General features: G+C 37.0%; 1 protein-coding gene across 7 annotated transcripts; it reads left to right on the top strand.

The window, feature by feature from the left end:
• The first annotated feature begins 1,506 nt into the window (after positions 1-1,506).
• LOC123773317 (DNA fragmentation factor subunit alpha) lies at positions 1,507-22,199 on the top strand. Of its 7 annotated transcripts, none has more exons than XR_006774775.2 (6): positions 1,591-1,605; positions 2,378-2,666; positions 12,883-12,971; positions 20,284-20,315; positions 20,860-20,929; positions 21,921-22,199. XR_006774775.2 is itself a non-coding variant. In XM_045766933.2 (3 exons), the coding sequence occupies exon 3, from the start codon at positions 6,021-6,023 to the stop codon at positions 6,573-6,575; it is 555 nt and encodes a 184-aa protein (XP_045622889.1). In that variant the 5' UTR covers positions 1,507-1,605; positions 2,378-2,666; positions 6,019-6,020; the 3' UTR covers positions 6,576-12,862. The 7 variants fall into 7 exon arrangements, 1 of the variants encoding a protein (XP_045622889.1); XR_011225825.1 differs by lacking the exon at positions 21,921-22,199 and adding an exon at positions 21,658-21,914; XR_006774773.2 differs by lacking the exon at positions 12,883-12,971.
• The last annotated feature ends 4,076 nt before the right edge of the window (positions 22,200-26,275 follow it).

Genomic DNA, 26,275 nt, shown 5'->3' with positions numbered 1-26,275 from the left:
ACTATTTACTATAAAACAAAAAAACGGCCAACCTACTCATGAAAAACTCTCCAGACACAAAGCAGAACGCCTTAAAGGAGACTAACGTCGACTATGCCTTCAAATGCCCACTTGGGGACTGTAAGCCCCAAAGAATTTAGTATATAGGCAAGACAACAACATCTCTTTCCAGACAGACAGCCCCGCTCCTGTGCCAGGTAAGTCCACAACGGGCTCACCATAGCCCGTGCTACTTGGAACTTATTGTTCCAAGTAGCGAATCTTAAACAACAACAACATCTCTTTCCAGGCGATTAACAATGCATAAGCAACAGGGCTCCATCAAGGAACATATAATCTCTTCCCACAACCAGACCATCACCAGAGAAGTCTTAACAAGCAACACAGAAATCATCGATAGATACAGCGATAGCAGGCGGCTTGACATCTGCGAGGCACTACACATCAAAAAGTCAACACCAGCAATCAACAGCCAATTAATGCACAACTATATTCTACCCACTTCAAGACTCTTCAAGACAGAGATTGATTGATGAAGATTAAGCCACCCAAGAGGTGGCACGGGCATGAATAGCCCGTAAGTGGTGGCCCTTTCGAGCCATTACCAGTATCAAAAGATCAAGACAGAGGAGCGCACTAGTGATTTATACAGTTGAATCATTACCGTCTTTTCCTTAAAGTCAAACGTACGCTTGATTATTCCAAGGGTTTGGTTAGCTTTTCTGATCCTTTTCTTCATTAATCTTCATTAATCTGCTTCATCATTATTGGAAATATGACTCGTTATTTTTTTTAGCATAGTTCAGGGTGATTGCACACATTTTGAGGTTTAAATTTCCCCTTTTTATACCGGCAATATGCAAATAAGTGAATCAATCAATTTCTTTCTTTATTATGCACCCCATACCCATCCCGTGGGCGGTGGTGTAAAGGATTACAGAGGCACATAATCGGTTCAGGAACTGAACCCTCTAGTTCGTTTAGCTAAGCAAATAACAATTTTTGACGCTAGTTACAAAATTATTAATGTTATATATACATGTACACACTCTCATACATACATGTGCATATATATATATACGTATACATATATACATACATATCTAATCACCCACACACATCAATAATCTTTTGTGTCACAAGTGATTCAACAAGAGGCTCACAACAGTCACTATAGAAGGCACTTTACATCTATGGTGAGTCACACAGTTACTAGTCTTGCTGCACACCCACCCAACTGGGCGGCAGCTTTACAGTCATGTGCATGCATTACCTACAGTAAGCAAATTTTGGATACTTCGCTAAGATTTCGGGCAGCACATCATTATGAATAAAGTACTTACACATTTCTTGGACACTATTGATGGTGTTATCTCTATATTACGCGATTTTTTCACATTCCATTATATAATGACGCAAAGTATGCGAGTAGTTCTGCTGACAGAGTTTACATTTAGTCAAATCTACATCAGCAAATGTTACAAACTCCCAGAGGTCAGGCTGCGATCAGCCGCGTCCAACAGCCTGGTTGATCAGTCCAGCAACCAGGAGGCCTGGTCGACGACCGGGCCGCGGGGACGCTAAGCACCTCAAGGTAACCTCAAGGTAAGGAGGTACTTGTAGCCGAGCCTAAGCCTAGCAGTGGTAACATCTAGAAGTCTGCTAACATTATTGGATGACCCATAGACGTGCGGTTCTTCCTGCAAATAAGTGAAAAACGAGATTTGTCAAATTTTGGCCATTTTGGCATGCAGTTTCAATGATCTACGATGTATATTTAAAATATTCTTGATTTTTTTCGAGCAAAAATAAGGGCGATTGCACATATATGAAGATTTAAATCACAGAAAATATTCGTATGTTGTCGTTTTATCGCATATTTTTAAATGAAATACATGGTTATAATATTAATAAAACTATTAAATGTGACACTTAGACCTTCAGCTCACGAATTTCAGCACTTCAGGTGTGGCAACTCATTGTTCTTGTTCATTGTTCATTGTTCTCATTGGCAACTTGTTCTCTCATATACAAGTCACATCGTACACACGAACATTCGCCACAGGATTTTTTAAAACCTACCTAACTTAACCTAACCTAACTCAACCCAACCCATCCGAGGGAAATACAGTTTAACTTAAGCTAATACATCCTAGCATAGCAAAACCTAAGCTAATACATCCCAGCATAACAATATACACGGGTTTAATAAACAGAATTATAATAAACGTTTCCTGCCCGAAACGCTTTGCGTAATAGTGGCTTTAGGCATTGTATGTACTAGCTCTATCTATAAATCTATCAATTACTGTAAAACCTCTTGTATGTATATACTTTACCTGAATAAACATTTATTTATTTATTTATATTATTATAGAAAACGAGCTTCGTCGAATCGCCTGGTGTACGAAACGATCATTACCTCTTTCTCTGGCTGGAGCTGGCCTCTTAAGAGTCTCCTTCACCTTTAAGCAACTAATAACAACTCTGCCACACTACAGCATATAGCACAAATTTCTTCACTCCACGTCCCTGTATCTAAAATGCTGAAGACAGCTCTCTACAACTGAAATACACCCGATAATTCAGGGTTCTGCAGAAGATTTCACAGCCAAATCAAGAACCCCAATTCTTGGCCTTCACCCGCCACCCCGATCAAGTTTAAGGTAAAGTCTTGTGAGGTTCTCGTGTCATTATTAGTTTACATGCCAGGGAATCATTATAACTGGTCGTTAGGTGAACATTATGTTGTCGAGTAGGTTGAACAACCTTGAGTCCTTGCAGTAACTGGATGGGTGACCGCACGGTTTGCCCCGGTTAATTGGGCCAGAACAAGTCCAGGCTAAGAGTCGTGATATTTCCCCTCCATGGTACATTAGCATTTTGATAAGGGTATGATCAAATCATACACGGGTTTTGGCCAAGTTTGTTTCCTAATAGCTAACTAAAGCTGTGTCATTAGGTTAGGTCAGGTCAGGTTAGGCTAGGTCATGTAAGGACACATTTGGTAGGGGGGTGGGTTGGGTTAGGTCAGGATGGGGAAGGTTAGCTTCTACAAAAAACATTGGCATCCATCTCGAGTACAATGTGACTTATATCCAATGGATTACGGCTTAAAATTATTATAGTACATTTCAAGTTCAAGTTCAAATATGTTTATTGAGACAAGAAAGAAATACATCTCAAAGGGATAGAGTAGCTTAGGCTATTTCTACCCCCCACTACTTCAAGTCCCTCAAGGAGTGCACAAATTCAGTAAGTACAAATAGAAAATTAACATTACAAGAATCCCATTTAACATTGCAGGTTAATATAGTAAGCACAGCATATAATTGTTACACTCTTGAGGCAAAATTCTTATAGCTCCTAAGTATACTGTCTATCATACACATCCAAACAATTTGATGTGGTACACTACTTATTTCCTTCTTTCTATAGTTATCAATAAGTTGACACTCTAATACATAATGTTCTAAAGTGTGGGCGTGCGGTATACTACATAATTTACACTCCTTATCTTTTTCACTGACATCAACACCGTATTGCCAGATATATTTGTATCCTAATCTTAATCTCATGTAAATTGAATCCTTCCAAGTAGACTTTCCTTTACCATAGGTGAAGGACGAGTTTGTATTTATTACTGAATAATTCTTAAGTGTGTTACTACTGTCCACCATTGCCATTCTCTTTATTATTTCTTCACCCTCTTGGATCATCTTGATTCTTGTTTTTATTTGTTTCAAGGTTAACTGACATACAACATCAACAAGAGTTTTTTCAGTGGCTCTCTTCGCTATGTCATCAACTACCTCATTCAACAGTATTCCCACATGTGAAGGGATCCACATGAATCTTACTTTATACCCAGTTTTTTCTAGTTTCTTAACATTCTCTACACTCTATCACAATATTCTGGTATACTGGGCGTCTATACTGGGGTACATTATTGTCCGTTTGTATTATTTGGGTATTATACCAGGCAAAATAAATAATTCCAGGGCAAAGTCAATTCTCGTACCAGGAACGGTTGAGGGCCATGACTAAGATAATAATAATAATTTATTTGCAAGAAGATACAATGGGTTGGTGAGATTACATAAGATAGGTATTTTTACATTCATGCAAAGCCACTAACACGCATAGCATTTTGGGCAGGTCCTTAATCTAACATATCAGGTAAGGTGAAAGGGTACAGTGTAGTAAGTTAATATCAACAAATAACTTTAACATAAGTTGACAGAGGTGATTACACTGGTAAGGATATATGTTGTAAGGACTAATATTGGGGAAGTGGGTAGTACAAGATACAGTGAGAGTTTGAAGCACAAGGTAGGAAACTTTGAGGATAAAATTAGGTACTTTTTTTATTTTACTTTTGAACCGGGCATGGGTTTGACAATTTGTTCAAAAGCGCGGTGTTTGCTCTGCCCGTAAGTCAGCTTCTCGGAACGGGCATGGGCGGATCTCATTGAAACTTAAAATTCTGAACAATTTGGTGGATGTTGATCCAGACAATTTCTTAAAAAAGTCAGATGTAACACAAACAAGGAGCAATGGTTTCAAGCTCAACAAGCCACAATGTAGGACTTAGAACAGGAGATGTTCTTTCATCCACAGGGTGAAAAACAGCCCATAGAATTCAGTTCCACCCATGGAAACACCTACCCACCGAAGCCGTAAATGCCAAAACTCTATTAACCTTTAAGGTACAGCTGGAAAAGATCGTCAAGGCAAATGGAAAGGGACCTTTGACAAGCCACTGGCTTCCTGTTCTCGTCGAGGGCACTAGTGTTAGTGGCTTTCGGGTAAACTTGGGTAAGCCACAGTGTAGGACTGAGAACAGGAGATGCTTTTCAACCCACAAGGTTATAAACCCATGGAACTGTCTATCTGCCAAAGTGTAAATGCCAAAACTGTTAAATTTTAAAACCAACTGGGAAAGATCACCATGGCAAATGGGAGGGACCTTTGACAAGCCACCAGCTTCCTGTATTTGTCAAAGCCACAAAGGTGTTAGTGGTCCTCAGGTGAATTCAGGTAAATGTTAGGCTTATATTGAGGTCCCCCCCCAAAGTCGAACTACTGACCTTTCCCACGATGCAACCCAACAGCAAACTAATGCATGGGTACCTATTTACTGCAAGGTGAGCAGGAGCATTAGATGATTGGAAATGTGCCCAACTATTTCTTGAACCTAGAATTGTATTGACATAAAGTATATTGTTTCCTACTATTTTTTTGTTTATATTTATTTTTGTATCAGTTGTGAATGATTGAGCAGATGCCCTGTAAATTATACCCACAGTTACTATATTACCTGTACTATGATTTCTATGAATTTGAAGCTGATATTTTCAATATCTATTATAATTTTAAATACTGTATTGCTTAATGCATGATTTGACTAATAGCAAGGCTATACCATCAGTATTATTACATGCTTTTGAAATGAGTCTGCTATAATGCAATGCTAGCAGAATATCAATGTTTTCTGTTAGATTGAAGGTCCCATGGTCTGCAAACATCTTACATATGCTGCATACATTTTCATATTAACCTTTATTAGGTGAGCTTTTGAATTCTGGTTGGTTTGTCATTGTCTGGATTGTTTGGGACCAGAAGCCTGTTAGGCTTATTGAGGTGTACCTAAGCCAACAATCGCTCTTTCCCAGGCTGCAGCTTTGAAAAGTTTCCTAACTCCTAGGTACCTAATTACTAGTTGGGGACCAGAAGCATCAGGTGTATGGAAACATGTCCAAATATCATCATACCAGGGAATTGAACTTTGGTGCTACACCAACTTCTTTAAAACTACAGTACAGTATTTGGAAGCATGTTGAGCAAATGCTTCTGTACTGTTATAGAATTGATGATACTGTCCATGCTCTCAGAAAGGGTCATTTCATTTCACTCGTCACTATGCTTACAGACTGTCTTTTTCATAACTAGGTTTTATGACACCTCTCCTTATAGTTAGTGCTGTGTTTTTATTTTGAAATATTTCTTTTATAAAAGGTATGAAAAAGCCAATCAGAGTTTGGTCACAAGATAGAAAAAGACGACATGGTGTAGTTGCTGAAAGCTTCGATGAAGTTATAGAAAAGGGTGCTGCTAAGTTAGGCTTGCCAGACCCATGTGCAGTAACTGTAGTACTGGAAGAAGATGGTACAGTGGTGGATGATGATTACTGGGAGACAATAGCTCCAGACACAAGGCTTATTTTGCTCTCAACTAATGAAGTATGGAAACCATCACCATTAACTGTGCCAAGTAACCTTCTCTTCGTTTCTGATGAAACGGATGGCTCTTTGGATGAAAAACAGAAGGCGTCTAACCTTTTTGCTGTGCTTCAACAGAATCCTGCATCAGTAGCATTGCTAAGCTTGTCTGATTTAGAAATAATCAAAGAAGCAAATTTAGATGCTCCAGAATTATCCAAACATAATTCAGAATCTTCAATGCAGTTGCAAGAATTATGTATAGAGTTTTATGTAAAAAAAAAGAAAGAAGCTGAAGCAATGGAGCTGGTTGATTTGCTAAAGGAGCATTTGAAAGGTAATGATGATGAGTAGGTATGCAGTAAGTTAAGGTTTGATTCTTCATTTTCTGACGCGTGATTTGGTCATTTTCATGTACTGTAGGTGATGAAAAAATATGGTATAACAAGAATAGAATGAATGCTATAACATTGTGACACTATGTTGATTAATCTGATGTGAAAGAAATGTGAATCAATCATGAACAAATCCACAAGGGCCGTTATGAGGGTTCGAACCATCACGGCCCATGTGGATTTGTTCATTTGATGTATCACGCTATTGTGATTTGTGTGTGTATCAATCATGTTATGATCTAGTACTGCTGTGCATATAAGAATTCATCATATGTGCTTATTCATCACTGATAAAGATTTCTACTTTTTTTTTGCCTTTTAGTGACCATGTTTACTTACATGACACAATGAATTGATATACATTTTGTATTTTCATAACTTCCCCCAGGGAATAATTCATTATTAATAAAAAGGATTTGTAAGATCAGTTGTATCTGAATAACATTCTGACAGTTTTTTAAGCGAGAGACTGTAACTGCAAAATATTAAAAAGTTCTTATTGATCTCAGTTATATTAGTTTTATATGTGTGTGTGTGTGTGTGTGTGTGTGTGTGTAGTTTTGTTGAGAATTGGTAAACAGTTTTATTTCTTTCATAATAAAAAGTGTTTCCAGAAATTTTACTGCCTTCAGTTAATTTAGATATTTGACTGAGCACTGGAAACACTTGTTGGAAAATTAAAGGCTATAGTTTTTCACCATTCAAGGCCAGTTATAGTCTTCAGTTCTGCTCAATTATAAAATGAGGCATTTTGTTTAGTTTTTATTAATACTGTACATGCAATTTGCAGAAAAATTATACATAGGCAAATATTGCATAGATATTTTAAAGTTAAAGCTTACTCATGGATTTCTATAACTATGAATTGTGTATTTGATAAATGTTAGTGTATTTTTTATATTTTTATAGCAATGTTTGCAATACATTTTACAGTTTTTCGAGAGACTTGTGTAAGAGTAAATATGAATTGAGGGATTGTGATCATTAAAAAAAAATTAGGAGTACTAGCTGACTGTTCTGAAAATAACACTCCTGAAAGTTGATACAACGGAATTATTTGAGTAAAGGAAAAACATTTATTTCTTACAAGCAAGAGATGAAAAATCTATGAAGTTGATTATGTTTAATATTTATATTTGGCATGGTGTTATATATTAACTACTGTACATCCGTTCAATAAACATGCTATAAAATTTAGGGATGTACCTATTCACACTCACTGTTATTAAATTATGTCTGATCAAGTACTACTTACCTAGTTGTGCTCGCAGGGTTTGAGCTCTGGCTCTTTGGTCCCATCTCTTGATTGTCAATCAAATTGGTGTACAGATTCCTGAGCCTACTGCGCTCTTATCATATCTACATTTGAAATGGTGTTTCAAAGTGTCAACGTTATTATGTTCAAAATTGAAGACAAGTGCTGAGCTGTGTTGTTTAATGTTCAGATAAAGCACAGGTTAGACATACATGTGAATGGGGTTCATTGGGTATAAATAGTAGCAGACTTGCATGGGCCAATAGTCCTTCTGCAGTTTCCTCTATTTTTTTCTTATGGTCACGTCTGAAAATACATTTTCTTGATATCTACTCATGGCCATTTTAGACATCGTGGTTGTCCCATGGAAGCTTCCCCACCATATGGTTGGCCTGTACACAATATCTTCCAGGCAAGGTTATGTAAACATAATTTCTAGACTGTTCTATTCCTTTTGTTCAATTATGGGACCTGTCTTGTTAGGTTAGTTTAGTTCATTTATTATGCACCCCATACCCATCTTGTGGGCAGTAGTGGAAAGGGTTACAGAGGCACATAATGGGGTCAGGGACTGAACCCCACAATTCATTTAGCTAAGCAAGTTACAATCTTGATGAGCTAGTTACAAACTTTAATATAAGTCGTCACATCAACAATGGGTTCGAGATCGACCTCAAGTACAGGTTCTAAATTAAGCAACTGACACATGTGGAGAGCTAGTGTCACAATTTATATGTTTGTCCTGCACACCGCCCCCCATCCAGTGGGCAGCGGTGGATAGGTTACAATCACTCAGTTACTACCTACAGTTAGCAAACTGGGGATATTTGGCTAAAATTTCTGGTAGCAGATCATTTTGAATGAAATTTTACACCGCTGGAACATTGGTTATAAAGTTGTCTCTAAATTCACGTATCTTTCCGCACTCCATCACATAGTGACGGAGGGTGTGCGAATAATTTTGTTGACACAGTTTACATTTGGTCAGGTCTACATCAGCAGACTTGTTAGTTAGACTACATTCTTGTTAGGTAATCTTCCATTTCTCTCTTCCATAGTAAGTGCTGTATCTATCCTGACTTCCTGTGCTTTACTTTGGTGTATTTTCTTTGTATCATCCTTTCTGAATTTTGAAACCAGTATAGACTACAGCATTTTTCTTGGCCTCTGTATTCCCAGAACATTTTAACTACAGTATTTCTTTTAACAAACATTTAAAACTATACAAAACATCCCACATTTTACTATTCCTCTATCGTTTCCCTGCTGAATGCTACGCGTCTTTTTTTCTTTCTTTCAACTGCCTGAAACGCTTTGCGTAATAGTGGCTTTAGGCATTGTATGTACTAGCTCTATCTATTAATCCAACAAACTTTGTAAAATCTCTTTATGTATGTACCTTACCTAAATAAACATTTATTTATTTATTTATTTATTATTTATTATAATAGATTGAGCTAAACGAAGTTCACAATACAGTGATTATATAATTAAATAGAAGCACATGTATAAATTAATAGTACTCTTAATTAAGAGTTTAGATTTAATTTTCTAATACTTTTAAGCAATTATTAATTTCACTGTACACTCTCCTGTTGATCCATTTGAGTTGAATGTACTAATGTCAACAGTTGTTTTCCTCTTCTCATTCTTTTGCCTTCAGGCTTCTTCATTGCATCATATGGCTATTTTAATAATTTTTTCACTACTCGCATGAGGGCCTCTAGTGTGATGCATAACCCAACTTTATGTATCATCAGCTAATGTTGACTAACATGCTGTAACCAAATTTAATCAATTATCCAAATTAAATTAAACATTAATAATTCCAATTTTTGACAAGATAAAGCTAACTTACATAAACGATCTGACCTTTGCCACACCTTAATGCCATCATGAACCTACTTTACCATCATTCATCATCTTCAAAAATGTTTCTTCAAGTTTCATCCTCTTCAAATATTTTTTCTTGACCCACCTTACTACTATGCTGTATTCCTGCCAACCTATAATACTTACACTATGCCTGTGCTGGAAGTGGTATACTCTCACATAATACTTTCTACACATCCAAAGTAACATTTGTATTTTCCATCATTTTCTCCCTAGCACAGCTATCTCCCCCACACATAGTTTACATTTGCACATTACAGGGACTGACACTAAATACTGTACCGTATATAAATTACATGGCCTTTTCCAATATTTCAGCAACCAGTTCAGGCTAGTGTTCCATCCCAGTGTTTAAGTATAATGTGTTGGCTAAAGTGAAATCTAGCGCTCGACTCTTCCACCTTTGGAAGGCCATCATCTGTTTTTCCGTCATACATCTTTAACTCTCTGTGCACTAGAACTTGATTGTAACTTTCTGTAGCTCATTTTTTGTTGTCTGCTGTTAACACTGAGTCAGCAGCAAAAGGATGTGCCACATCAGACCATGTGCCAGTTTTTCCTATCCCTCCCCATTTATGACTTCCACTTTCTCTGATTAATTTACCCATGTATTTTATGTTGAAAACCCATGGGGACATTTGACCTGGTTGTTTGACTCCAACACTTGTTTTATTTCAAAAATCACTCGGTCTTCTATTAATTTACGTAAATAAGTATTTTTCAAAACCTCTTGTAAGGCAGTCCAATCAAAATAAAACAAATTAACTACCATTGGGGCATAGACTACAACCCCAAAGCAAGTACAGTACTTGGCACAGCAAGAGGATGGAGTTACACATGACTACTCTACATAAACATGACTGCCCTATGCAGATAGGGAAGAAATCTGTTTAAGTTACAAAATGAGATTTCTCAGACATTAAGCAAGTGTAAATCATCTGCCACTTGGCCAAAAACATTAGTAGCTGTTTGTATAGGCCAGGGCTATATTCATGCCAGTATGGCAGTGTATTACAAGCTAGTGTATACATTACTGAAGACATCTAATTGTTCGTGTTGGCTTTGGCTTGTAGATTGTCAAAAGATATTTTGTAGGCATACTAACTAATACATTTATTTCTTTGCTAACCCTCCAGTACTTCACCTTGTCTGGTCTTTACTGGTCAGATTAGGTCTGACAAGGCCATATTAGACCAGACTAGGTCAGACTAGGCAATCACGATGATCGTATTACTCACTGGGGACACGAGCCCCTTTGTCAGTTATCTTTCACTGAGAATTTTATTACAAAAGTGTTCATCTACCAAAACAACACTGACAACTAGACAATTTCACGTTGCTGAACGTCCCGTTGGACATCCCATCCGACCACCAGGTGGCACCCAGCTCACATCTTAGATTGGCAATGCTCCTACCTTTTACACTCCACCTTAGGGCCTGTTCAGGTGTTGTACAGTACACTATTAATACTTAATGATTGTGTACAGTATGCTGTTCACAATGTGTCTGGATGTGATTATCCACCTTAGCTTGGGTTTCCTTGCTCTAATTTCTGGCACTGTAAGAGGTGAATGCTGTCAGTTAGCAATCTTCTCTGAAGAATTCACTCCTTATTGTACTTTGGAACTCTGTTGCAGAGGATCTAGTGTAGTTAGTGGTTATTATCTGGTTTGCACTGAGGCTACTGATATATTGCCTATTCATGGCTTTTTCCACCATCCCTCATCTTCCAGTGACAGGGTTTTGTTTGTCTGCTGAATCTTGGTATCTGCTGTTTCCTAGCTCAGCCACTTGCTTGGGTTTCATTATCTAAAACAGCTTGTTGATACGCTCTTTGCACTCAAGGCCAGTGTTAACTACTTGGATTATGAAGTCTCCCCCCACTATGTTTTTAGCCTGCCTGCTACTTGCAGCTTTTATAGAAGTTTCACCTCATTATTTGCTTTGCTGGTCCTATTGCATGACTGAGTTGCCTTCTCAGACCTAATCCTTCTGAGTCAGTTCATTGTATGTTGATCTGTTGGGTTCTGAAACTCCCCCACCATGTTTAAGTCAGCCACTTGCTGTTTTTTGCTTCCTTAAGAGTATGATGGTGTTTATTATACTGTGGTCACTCCTGGAGCCAGACCAAGTAATCTTCCCAAGTTGGCTTGACCCATGATCGTACCTTCCACTCCAGGCTTTTCTTTGCTGGATGTGATTTTACAGTTTTGTGGGGAGTTTCCACTGTTTCTCATTTTGCTGGGCATTTTTATTGCCTGGCTGAGCTTTCTTTTCAGGATGTCTTTTTCTTTTCTTTTTTTCTCTCCTTCTCGATGTATCACGAAACTTCATGGTGTCTAGTCTAACCAGTAATGGCCAGAGTGTAATCTTAGGGAAGCGACTGAGGCTGAGCCTAGAGAGGGGGCCCTTTCATTATACTCAACACTTTAATTTATCTACGTAAACCTAACCCATCCTAAAGTTACTTGCTATGTACATAATAGTGAAGAGTTCACTGGACACATGCCAAAATGCACATGTCCACTGATATATGTATTTTAATTTGTATCATCACTTAACTAAAGACTTCATAAAAGCTTCTATCCTGTTACAACTGCTATTACTGCACTTGTGTAGATCAGTTTTTTCTGGGTACAGTACTGTGTTTTTTTTTTTTTTTTGCTTCTGCAGTGTTCTAGATTTCTGAAATAAATATATTCATACATGTTATAAAACAGTTTCTTGACTTTCACATCATTTTCTAAGTGTTGAATACCTGCCTGACTAATGATAAATTGTTTGTGCCAAAAATTAAAAAAAAATTATGTATTTACATGTTAAAGGAAAGGTAGTATGCTGGTTGTGTTATGCACTTGTTGAAAAATTATTCACAAATAGTATATTTTTTGTAAATTTAGCCTCCGTCTGGCATTTGGTCTAATCACAAAAGAACAATTAAAGAAGTACAGTACTAGATCAAAATTCTTAAACCATTTTAGTGGTTAATCTGATTGGAAAACATGTTTAAGTAATGCACCTTCAGTAGAAACCTGCTCAAATGGAAGGATGGCCCAGGTTATAAAGTCAGTTGTAATGGAATAAATTGGTAGACTGAATCACTCATTTTCTTTACCAGAATGTAGTGTCCGATGCATACAATGCAGGTGAACCTTACTTAACATCAGGGTTAGGTTCCTGAAAACTGCAGCTTTAACTGAAATTATGGTAAGTGAAACCAAAAACCTTATATGTCTAGCCATATAAGAAAGAGTTAGGTTCCAAGGGTACTGGGAAAGATGATGGTTGGTAATTTCTCTCATCTAAATATCATAGTACTACTGTATTTAATCCGTAGGAGCCGTGATTATGGTTTGAACCTATGCGGTGGGTGTTCCCACGCACACGGGCGTCCTACACAGCAATGGGGGTCCAAAGCTGATTGTTCCATTTGAGCTGGTTTACTATTGTAACAGATACAGTCTGTAGATGTTAGTCATTATACTAGAAACAAGGCAGCTTGTAGTGTACTCTGCTTCTGTTGTGCAAATTTTATTTCTCTTGAATAAATATATATATATATATATATCAGCAAAGAAACATATATTGTTAAAAAAATACAGCTTCATTTGTAATGTGCCACAAATGTACTTTATTACAGGTAAAGCTTCTGTTACTTTGTGAATTTCAATATCTAGCTATTCCAATATTATACTTAAGTAAGGCTTTCACTCATTGCAAATGTGTTAATAATTTTTAGTGTCCATCTTTATAACAGAAGCAGTTAAACCCTAAAAATAATAGTGTTGTGGAGAGCGTCAGTTTTTAAATACAGTACTGTAGACTTTAAATATAATAATATATATAATAACTTGAATAGTTGTTCATTATCACATTGTGTTAGATTTGTTTATTAACTGGATTAGGAGTGTGGGATATAATCCACAACCAATTGTATTGGATTGGCAGAAGTGTTGTGTTAGAGAGGGAAACAGGATGTGGCTGATTATTCAACTATGGAAATGAGTTCTGATTTTAGCAGCAGAGTGCAAAATGTAAAAACTCTCCATAATACTCATGTTTATTACTCATGGGCAGTAGTTCATTATTTGTAATGGGCTTGTTGCTCCTTTTTTCTGTGGTGACAGTAGATCTTGTGTAAAATCATATAATGCATTAATTATTATCAATTTTTTTTAGAGCAATTTGAAGCATTTTTTAAGTTCCAGAACAGTAATTACTCTTGTGTAGCATTCAACTATTTTGTCTATGGTAGTTCCCCCCCCCCCCATCAGTAGTTTCCAAGAGCTTAAGCACTGGTCCTGAGGGCAAGTAGCATCTCACAGGTAACTGTGACTTGTCTTTGTTTACAAAAAAGCAAGGCTGTCTTACCCCCACAAAGTGGCAGGGAACACTCAGTATCATAAGCCTCCCTTGCACAGAGGGAAAATATCCAAAAAGGGGTCAGGATAACTAACATTCTTGAGAAATGTTTGGAACAAATGAAATAAAACATTGGTGAAAACTAACCCAAATGATTGAAAAGCCACCTCATGGTTTTGACCGCGGCCCGATCGTCGACCAGGCCACGAGGACGCTAAGCCCAAGAAACACCTCAAGGTAACTTCAAGGTATGGTTACAGACGTCAGATACAATGGTATTGGTCATGGAGTACCAGTGCTTAAGCTCTGAGAAGTCATTAATGGGCTCAAACTCAAAGGAACAAACATTTAATTATACAAAATGCTATTACACACACATAATATACAGTATATATATATATATATATATATATATATATATATATATATATATATATATATATATATATATATATATATATATATATATATATACAGTATATATATATTATACTGCTATGTACTTGTACTGTGTACAAGTACACAGTACAGTACTGTATATATGTAATTGTACTTTGTCTTAAGTCAATTATATTATAAATTTTAATTTTCATATTAATGCATAAAGATTTTAATTGAATTACTCCTTTAATGCCAAAGATCATTAACAGTACAGTATTTAAACAAATACTTTCAGATGAAGAAGGTTTCAGTCATAATGTTTAGCTTTAACTATGTTCTACTGCACTCCATTAATTTATAAGCATATTAATGTACCATAATTTTTATACATTTTATAGATTGCTTAATGTTTTGTAAGTGTTTAATGGCAATTAAAATATTGGTAAATATTATACAGTATATTAATAATATAGTTCCTTTAATCTTTAAAACAATTGATTTTACACATATACTATTATAAACTTTCATAATTTAACTGGGGGTGATATTTGGGGGCCGGGGTTTTAGAGGTCGAACAGGGTTCTGGTGGCCCGTTATCTTGTTAATGGTTCCGGGTCCCAGCACTCCTGTGTGGCCCTGGGTTGTGTGTCTCTTCATCATAATTATGTGGTGCTTCATCCTCCCTGGTAAGTGGCCATTTGTTTTCCTTCTCCATGGGTAGCTTCAGGAAGCCACAAGGGGGGCTCCCCTTTCTCAGAAAACTAATATTAAATGTAATGACACCAATTTTTGGATGAGCCCTGGTGGTTCCCTGATCTCCCCCTCCCTTTCCATTCCAGGTTGTCAGAGGGGAATGGGGGGAAAGGGATGTTGGCAAAATCTGCCTAGAACTGAGGGTGGAGATGCTAGCCAACTTTGAGCTGGACCCCCCCCCCCCCTCATAAACAAGTGGGGTGAATGAGTTTGTACTGGTTTCAAGAGATTCTGATTATTTGTCTACACAGTTGCAAGAGTTCTTTTGGTGATTCTCAAGGCAGCAGCCTCTATTGAAACAAGCAGTGGTTTATTTTGACTTGGCTTTCTGGTTGCCTTTCTTGGTGATGGCATAAATAAATGTCACCACTTCCTGTCCCTCTGTGTGGGAGAAAGAAGCCAGGTTCTGGAGCTGGTCCCTGGTAGGCCTATATAGGCCTCTGCAGCTGATGTGACCTAGATGGGTACCCTATCACTATATGATAGCTTCAGGGAGTCACTGGGGCTCACCCAGAAATTGGAATTTCATTACATTCAGTGCCTGTTTACAGTAAACAACCTTCTCTGAACATATTTCACTTTTTACTCAATTCCCATGAAGGATTTTCCTTTACCACAATTCATATTTGACTTTTTATGGCTCAACACCTATTATTTGAAAGTCTGCTGTCTGCTATAATTATAAAATTATTATTAAATTTACATTAGATTTTTATTTAAACCTACTTTACACACCTAACACCCCATTTAATCCTCGATTCACTGTCACCAGCCCGTCTCCAAAATGAAGACCAAAAATGATTCCATATACAGAGCCAGTCAGACAGCACGCTGGACTTTTAATCCTGTGGTCCTGGGTTCGATCCCAGGCGCCGCCGAGAAACAATGGGCAGAGTTTCTTTCACCCTATGCCCCTGTTACCTAGCAGTAAAATAGGTACCTGGGTGTTAGTCAGCTGTCACGGGCTGCTTCCTGGGGTGGAGGCCTGGTCGAGGACCGGGCCGCGGGGACACTAGAAAAAAGCCCCAAAATCAAGATAACCCGCCAAACGGCCCGTTTATGAATGAAAAATCTGTACACGATTCAACTTTTGACATGCTAACATTTCCGAAACAAGTGCTTTACAGACTTTCCAACCACAATGCTCTAAATGTCGCCGTTGTACTAATACAAATAATTGCCAACAACCTGATGAACACTTAACTAAAGCTTATATGAGCACAATGAAATCATTCTTTAATTTCTATTAGAGATTTATATTTTTAATAAACAGGATGTGACAAGTTATAATTGCGTCTGTGGGGTCGACCGCTGAAGGTAATGACATTCAGTAGAGGACGGCTTTGTCACAGTACGCCATTTTTATTCTTTAAACTATAGCACCAACTTTTACAAATATCCTACATGCTATACACTAATTTTGCCCCCCAGGAACACACCCGCCAAATCTTTTAAACTAGGTACCTATTCACTGCTCTGCGATAATACAATTAAGGATTGCCACTCACCTTTTTAACCATGCCTTCAAAGTCTTGGTAAAATTAGGAAATATTCTGGTTACCATTATACACAGCTCAGCATATGACACTGTTGGCGATCATATTCATTCGAACAATATCCTTTATACATAACCGTAGACACCAACCTGCAAATACAGTAACACTTTAGCAATATAACGCTGTTAACTACAACCTTTCGCCCCGATATCTGTCACCGACTATCTGTCTGATCTTGCCCCTACAAGGTTCAGTTTCAAACTTTTTTAAAATTTCCAATCATTGAAAATTCACTAGAACAGACAGGAAACTTACGAAAGTAAACCAACCCATACCAGACGATGTCACTCTTCCACATCTACAGTAACAACCTAATGCAGCCATCATTACTGTATACAAATCTGAAGTGAAGCTGCAGAATTTGCACTAGTCACTCCACGCCGACTTCCCACAAACACTAGCCACTGGCACTAATAAACTATTCCCAGCTGTATACAGCCTTTTAGCAGCCTGGCACCGACTGGAAAACGTAAACTCCACATCATACATTTAGCAACCTACATATTCAACTATTACCGTTATGTCAAAGACCGATGCGATTTCCTCAACCTAACCTACCCCATCTTAGTTGCGACAAACACTTACACTGACTAAATTAAACCCCAACACTATCAAAACCATTACTATACTTCACTGTTTTGCCCAGGAGTAAAGTTAAGAAGTCACTAAACTCTTATTAGATCTACCGTGGCTAATATCTGAAGTATGGCTAAATACCTATAAACTAAGTTAGTCTATTTTTATTGTGAACAAACTTCTTGCGTACACCATTATATATCAAAAGCTACGTCAAATTCTGTCAACTCTCTACAATACATTACCGATTTATTATCGGCGCATTCAATATTTGTGGAAACAACTAAATACAAAATTCTTTGGTATAACAATGTACTTAATTTAAAAGTAAATATAATTCTCTTCCATTAAATTCTAATCCTTAATATTTAAATTAACTTAATGTTTCACAACTATTCATCAATCAAAAAAACAAACATTTATTCAACTTACAGACTTCAATGTAACGGGAATCGATCGTATCACAAAGCGCTGCAGTAAGTAATCCATCGCTCCAATACATCACACTATACCCTCAGTCATTTAGTCTGCCGTCAAAACAGAGATGGCGCTGAGAACGCCACACCGCGTTCTAAAACAGCCAAAACGCTCATTTTCTTGATTAGAACTGACATTCAGGGGACTGAAAGCACTAATATAAACAATTATAATATATTTAGAACTGAGAAATGTTTATATACGGACAGCGTGAAATATCCACCAATGTGACAATGGAATTAGCACTAATTTCTTACGTATACAGGAATTCATACCATCTTGTACAGCACTAGGACGCATTGCCTTAGTCCAAATTTTCCCCGGAATACGATCCGCCGAATCGTTTAACAACCAGCTACCTATTCATTGCTGGGTGAACAGAGGCTACATTTAAGGATTTGCGCCTAGTCAATCTTCCCCGGTTACGAACCCAATCCAAAGCGCTCGCAAAACGCCAGGCGAATGTTACCACTTCGTCACGGGAACTAGAATATAGTTACTTATGGAAGGTAGCTACAGGTAATGATTAGTGAATCTTCCAACTGTCAGCATTCCAATTGTAAACTTGGTTTGCACTAACTATCAGCATACCAAGGCATTCTTTAACATTATATTACCAAATTAACTGATTTTACATGAGGGCCACTGTCTAGTGGGCTCGATGAGGACAGGAAGCCGGTGGCTTGTCAAATATCCGAATGCACTGTTATCAATGATCTTAGACCAAATGACACGAAATGCTATGAGCTCTCTTACTATTTCATTCACTAACAATTATTGGACCATATTGCCGTGTTCTACTTGACGTTTGATAGTGCAGGTCATAGTAGACTAGACTCAGATATCATGTTTTTCCTTAATTCCATGCATAACTAACCCTCCTGTGAGCTGGGTATATAAGAACAACTTTATAACTACCTTCTACAATCCGTAATCACTCGCACAACATTGTGGCAGTCTACTAAAGTTTGTTACAAACAAAATATTCAACGTTTTCCCTGTTTTGGAACGCTTATGGTCATGCTTTCAGCGCCATCTCTGTTTTGACAGCAGACTACTAATTGACTTGCGTTACTGGATTATAAATATCTGGGTGTCATGGGCAGTTGACAGTCTTTCTGTTTCTGGGCAACAAGGTGATGTGAGGCGAGGGTTTTCGACACTTTGGAGTAGTTGTTTGTCAGCCATATGGTGTGGTGCATTGGAACGATGGATTAATCGCTGCAGCGCGTTTTAATGTGTGTAACTTCAATAAGGTATTGTTGTCTAGTTCTAATACTATACAACATAGTTAATTTGAATATTTAGTATTAAAATTTAGTGAAAGGGAGCATGATTGGCTGTCATAATTTTAAAAGTACTTTGTTAGGTAGATAACGTCTATTCATGTAAAAGTACATGAATTCACAATGAGCCAACATTGTTTAAATTATAGATTGGAGTTGGTACATACTTGTACTATATACCTAGACACTCGTACACGCGGTATTTCGGCTAATGGCAAATACTTGAATTTAAAGGTAATTTAAATGCTACTGTTAAACTAGTAAAAGCTAATAGATTACATTAAATGTTCTAGATTTTCAGTAATTTTTGTATCGAAGGTATTCTCTTGACCCCGATTCAATATATGACCAGTAAAGTTTTTTGTATTAAAATTCCCAGTTTGATCCCAAAGGCTGAGTACTTGTGATTTTGTCCTGAAACTTCCCCAATCTCTCAGGATGGCTAGTCATACAGGGGTCATACGTTCAGTAGCCTGCACTTGCACATTTTGGGTGAAATGAAAATATACTAAAGGCCACTTGAGTGAATAAACAATCTCCGGGTACTTCATGCCAACGGGTCTGATAAATGACAATTCGGTAGTGTACTGTGGGAGATCGTGTCGGTTCTTGATCAGTTTGAAACTGATGCCGAGGATTGGAACACCAATCGCCTGTAGCCAGTTAACGGTAACCCAACATGATTAGTGTTGGGTATATTTTATAGATTTAAATCTTCGTTCAGATGGGATTAATAGAATGAAAAAAAGCAAATTGATAAAACTGTTTAGAAATTCCAATACTTGGAATCTCTAAATTGACGAATGTTAGTTTTGGAGGCATTTGAAGGAAAGTTTGCAGTAGATGGACCCCTATAATGCAAACGGCCAAATATGGGACTGAAGTGCAGCTAGTTTTTAAAAATTAAATTTGTTAGCTTTCATGGGTTTCTACAATGAACACAGCTAGGATATTGGGATAAATTAGGTGCTATGGATCTCGAGGGTACAAATTGTGTACAGTTTAGTTCATATATTGGCTAACAAGAACGTTAACTACATGCTTGGTCCTATTGAAGTTTTATAATGGCAACAGTTTAGGAGCAGAGTGCTATGCAATTATTAATATTGATTTCTGGTCCCATGACAGGTTGTGCGAGGGCCTTACCTGTACTTCTGAAGGTACGTTATCGTCAGATATTGTTACTGATGTACAGTACATAGCATGGTTATGTTAAAAAAATTAAGGGGTATAATTACTTCTATAGCTAAACTTCGTGCCTAAATATTTAGGTAATTTTGTATTGGTGAAACTTGTAAAGGGGCCAGGAAATGGCAAATAACCTTTCTTATAGGCCTAGACTAGTGGGTACTATATCAGTGTAGTCCTTGCAGGCATTGCTTTATACAATTAATACCCCTGGTTTTGTTAATTTTGTAATGTGGGGCATTTGCCCTTAAACTGAACTTGAGGGTCTTTTATATTTAGTATTTATGTATTTGAACCTAAATTGGGTTCTATAATTTAATGTTCGGCTAGTAGCTTCGTTCTTTAGTTCATAAATTGATTTCGGTCAAATTATGTACTTGTGCCTTGAAAAGGTGGTGTGAAGTAATGTAAACTTATTCTGTATACTGCAATACTTTCCTAGAATAAAGTACCAAACATTGACTGGTAGCTGTGTTTCATGTATAATTTAATTGAAGTTTAAATAAAATGTTCCAGAATGTGGATTGACGTCCAGAACTTCATTCTTCGGTTGGAAGGTCTCTTAAATTGCAGAAATGGGTGTAAGGTAGTGAACTTTAATTTGAATACTTTTTGTAATAAAGTGTACTATAAAATTTGCTACTTAGACAATCTATAGCATTATGGGCAAAGATAATCTATTATGCTGCTTAAATGTAGATATCAATGTAAGTGGATATAATTGCCATGAAAGGTTTTGCAGTTGTGGACTAGATTCTCAACTTTAAATGTACTTATTAAAATCTAATATTTGACTAGTCTTTTCCATCTTAATTTTGATCAGCATTATTTAAATTCTACTAAAATATGTAGGAAAGGTTAAAATATTGTAAATGCCTATAAAGCTGTAAAATTGAAAGAATTTCCCCCTCTGGATTTAAAGTATTGTACCTATACATTAAAGTAGCATAAAATGTCATTGAATTAATTTCTTTAACATTTGGCAAAATATTTATTTCGGGTGCCAATGAAGATTAAAAGTAACAAAGCACTGCCTTAAATGTCTGTTCTACTAAACTTTGAGCTGTATTGAATGTTAGAGTAAATTTTTTTTTATATAGTACTTATAGATGTGTAACAATGTCCTACCGTTACAAGGTTGCTCCGAGTAACCTACAGGGGGTAATGCAATGATAATCCTACCCTATTTCATAGGACCAGGCAGTCCTGATTTGTGACTTGATTTTTTCAGAGCTCTGTAGTATGTTAGATTGATGGACTAGAAGTGTATAGGTCTAGGCAAGTTAACTTTAACAATGTTACATTAATTCACAGGGCTTGTGCACTGATTGGATGCAGCCAGAAGTTTAGTGCTTGGAATGTAATGTAAAGGGGTTTACATAAAGCATGTGTAGTGATTTGGCACCAAATTGACATTGTGCACCAATAATCACATGAAAAATGATAGGCCTTGCTGTGCCAGTCTCTGAACGTTCATACTTAGGCATTAGTGTTGAGTCTTTCTGATGGTTTTTATTAAGGTGATTATCCTTGGTACTCTGTATTTGTCTTGGTGTTTACGTAAATTATGTTTACAGGCGTGGAAACCTACATGTCAATGTTCGCGAATGATGCAAAATTAATGAAGTTGACAGATGATGATTGTAGGATCCTCCAAGAGGACCTGGACAGGTTCCAGATATGCAGAGACATGGCTACTAGGTTCAACAAGAGTAAATTTTAAAGGTGCTTAGGGATCTTCAGTGATAGCATCCAGGAACATTAGTTTACCACAACCTGAAAATGTAAATACTTAATGAAATCAAATACTGTACAATGTATACCCTTAATATTTTAATAAATTTGTAAATGGCAAAGACTTTTACATGCTTAGTTGATCCTTAAATTAGACATGATCAAATCATTCTGGAAATTACTTAATAATTAACTTTAGTGAATCGGTATTCAACAATGACATCCGAAGATAAATTGCACAATTTATTCCATGGGAAATAAGTTTAGCGTTTGAAATATGAGTCCATACTAAATGTAACACAGAACTAATTTTGACAAATTTTAAGCAAATAGTTTATAATTTTTTTGCATGGGGATACATACAAAAGCTAAACTGGGATAAGCTGTGTGCCAAGGAACTGGATAATTGCTTAAAATTATTAACCCCTAGAAAGTATGGAAAAGTCAATGTGGAAACTGCTGAAATTAAAGTTGCCTCAATATTTCAAATCTTTTCTTAAATTTGTTAGAATAAATTCTTGAAGGCTGAGATGCCTGAAATTAGTGTAAAAGTGCAAACATAAAATGATAATAGCACTGGTTAAAAAATTTGTTCATGTACAATAATTTAAGAAACTGAAGCAATTATGCAATAGTTTTCACAAATGCAGGCGATGAGTCACAATAACGTGGCTGAAGTATGTTGACCAGACCACACACTAGAAATTGAAGGGACGACGACGTTTCGGTCCGTCCTGGACCATTCTCAAGTCGATTGAGAATGGTCCAGGACGGACCGAAACGTCGTCGTCCTTTTCACAAATGCCTTCCTAAGGACCTAGAACTCAGTCCTAATCATTCTGGATTCCACCAGGCATACATAACAGTTAAATTATTCTAGACATTGGAACTGCATAATGGGCTTAGGTTGTCTTATCACTTGTCTAGACATATCACTGTCCATATAAGTGTCATACATATAGGCATATGTATGACACTTATATGAGATTGAGTATGGTACCTTTATGGGTATGTGTTTGGTACTTATGTACTTACGTACCTCTATGGTACTTACGTACCTTTTACCTTACACAGACAGTCATCCGTATTTTATAGATATAGAAGATGGACAATGATTAACTCAAGTAATAAAAACTTGACCAGCGGACGAAGACAAAGATGGGGTACATACAGCCCGCCGCCTGCAAAGAATCCGAGCCCTGGCGAAATCGTCATTTTTCACAAAACTCAAAATCAAAACCAGCCATAGAATCGTTTTGAAAATGGTACCATTGTGTTTACCACAGCAATTTACCATTCATTCTGTAAAGTCTTTCTTTGCTACTTTTAAATACTTTCGCGCTTTCCAGTAGACGTGAGTCGGCACCAATATTATTAAGCACACCGCACTCGTGCCCCTCGGGGGAGTCACGAGCAAAAATATTTGCATAAAATCCATTTATTATCCGATCAACTTGGGAATAGTATACAAATGTTTGCCATGAAATGTACGTTTTCTCTAATAGCCGAACGGCTTATAAAAGAAAACGGCATGGCAGTGAATCATCGTGGTAAAACAATTGTATTATTGACACGACGAGTGTAATCGACGTAGTTTTTATATATGTTGCCGGTCGAACGCATCCTTATGTGACCTTTAATACTTATGTTCTTATAGAACATTCTATTGCGAGCACATTTGTACAAAAATGAAATACATACATCGACAAATAATGTCAGGACAGTGAATTGAATATACACTTTTCAAAGCGAGTTTCGCCGATATGCTGCCCCGGGTAACACTTCGGCCACTTCCCACACTGTTTTGGGTGGGCTACGACATTAAATCTAAATTTATATGCATATGTCCGTGTAGAGAATTTTATTGCGATTCCAATGATACCACAATTAGCGATGTAGGACAACTGTAGGCTTCGCAACCATTAAGAGAGTGGAAACATTTTGTTGCTGTTTGGCGCTCTTGGCGAGTGATCTGAATAGTTTTTTATTTGGTGTTGATAGTCCTTATGCTTGGGTGGCATTTTATAGGTATGCTCTTATAGACAATTTCATTGCGAACACAGTGATACCAAATTTAAATACGTGCGCCTTCAATTATTGTCAGGACAGTAAAAAGAGTGTACACTTTTTCGGTCTCACCGCATAGGCGCGCTGAGCGCCAAAAGCATCTAGAGTATTATTTTTTTTTGAGCGCCAAGAGTGCAAAAGTGTTAACGCCTATACAGCCATATTTACTGAGATACAGCCACCTCAAATATAAAAAATATCATCGTGTTTTCTCAACAAATTACTAAGGAAAATCAGTTGTAAAAAATGTAATAATGATCAAATTGAGCTAAATAATAAATGGATAATCAAAATAACATTATATCTATATTCCTCATGTATTTAGAGACTACTATGCATGGTGCGTATATGGGCATATGTATGCTACTTATAAAGGCATTTGTATGGTACCTATATTGGCATATGAATGGTACTTATATGGGCATTTATGGTACTTATAAGGGCATATGTATGGTAGTTATAAGGGTATATGTATGATACTTATAAGAACATATGTATTGTTCTTATAAGGGCATAAGTATGGTACCTTTTTGGGCATATGTATGTTACTTATAAGAGCTTTTGTATGGTACCTCAATGGGCATATGTATTGTTCTTATATGGGCATATATATGACACTTATATGGGATTGAGTATGGTACCTTTATGGGTATGTGTTTGGTACTTATGTACTTACGTACCTCTATGTTTCTAGGCTGGGATTTATTTCTTATTTATTTATTTATTTATATACAAGAAGGTACATTGGGTTTGTGAGAATACATAGCATAGTATTTACAATCTTGTAAAGCCACTAGTACGCGCAGCGTTTCGGGCAGAAACGGAAAATTTCTCGAAAAGTTAGCAATAAAATACGTTTTCTAGTTATTTTTAAAATTAAGTCCAGGGATTCTGTCTAACGAAGCTGCAAGCTAAAACAACGTTATGCTATAATGTTCATCTGTAGCTTGACCCTAAATACTCGTTTATTAAACAAATTTATTGTTAGAGTTCATTAGGAATAAACTTTGTTGAAGGCAGAGTTTCCAGCAAATACCTTCCTGTGATTGGCTGTTGCGGGGAATGCCAACGCTTATATGAATAAAATGCAAAATAAGAAATACGTCCTTTTGCTCAACAACTTTGGTGTTGTTGTACAAAAGAACAACAATGTCTGTTTTATACAAGACAGACATTTCCATCTAACTGAATAATGTAGACCAATAAGAGGACGGAGGCATTGTATCGCCGATATTATTTGTGTGAGGCAACTCCCACTGATGACGTCACAAGTTAGGTAGCCAGCCCATGTTTCTGTAACACCCGTTACATCCTGCAGTATTTAATTATCACTATATTAATACTTTTAAATACTTAACATTTCACTTTTTAGGTAGATTAAAGTTGAAGCAGAATGTCATAAGCAAGGATGGTGTGCTGAATAAAGATGATTTATTAAGTGGATGGAGCCTTTAGCTGATCCCTTCCTGTGATTGGCTGTTGTGTGAATGTCAACAAAGAATATCTACCAATGATATGCCATTTATTATGCACCCCATACCATCTGTGGGCGGAGCTTGGAACCTCCTACCCGAGCACAACAACCCACCTTATGGGTTGCTGTTTGGCTATTTATAGTGCGTTGGAAAAAAACGAGATGGCGCTAGTGGTATTTTGTGGGGTAATTTGTTATAAGTGTACATCTGTGTACATAAGTGTACAATGTTGTTATAAGTGCCATCTGTTGATGTCAACAGATGGCGTAAGCTGTATCTTATGGCCACTGTTGACCAGCCAGTTGATAGTGCAAAATCTTACTGAAGCGACCATACGGGTCATACATTCTCATCCTCCGCCCAGGTTAAACAGAAACGAGCATCACTTTGTGGGCCAGCCAGAGGCTTAGGGCCCGCGCAGGATTATCAATGCTAAAAAGAAAAAAAAAGAAAAAAAAAGTGGATAGTGTTCTATTCTGCCGACAGATGGCATCTGCTGTATTATTTTTACTTCCGAATTCCCTTTTAAACACTGATCTACAAATCCCTTGGCTTGTATAAGGTTTTATACAATTTATGATAAGTATTAGATAACTGGAGTTTCGCAATTACTTTTATCACTTACGTACCTCTATGGTACTTACGTACCTTTTACC

The sequence above is a fragment of the Procambarus clarkii genome, chromosome 89, assembly GCF_040958095.1.
Source record: "Procambarus clarkii isolate CNS0578487 chromosome 89, FALCON_Pclarkii_2.0, whole genome shotgun sequence".
Classification (NCBI taxonomy): Eukaryota; Metazoa; Arthropoda; class Malacostraca; order Decapoda; family Cambaridae; genus Procambarus; species Procambarus clarkii.
Note: the sequence above shows the minus strand (reverse complement) of the source record. Positions and strands in the feature narration are given on the sequence as shown.

Coding starts and splice junctions, on each gene's coding strand:
- LOC123773317 (XM_045766933.2), top strand. CDS start 6,021: ATGAAAAAGCCAATCAGAGTTTGGTCACAAGATAGAAAAAGACGACAT.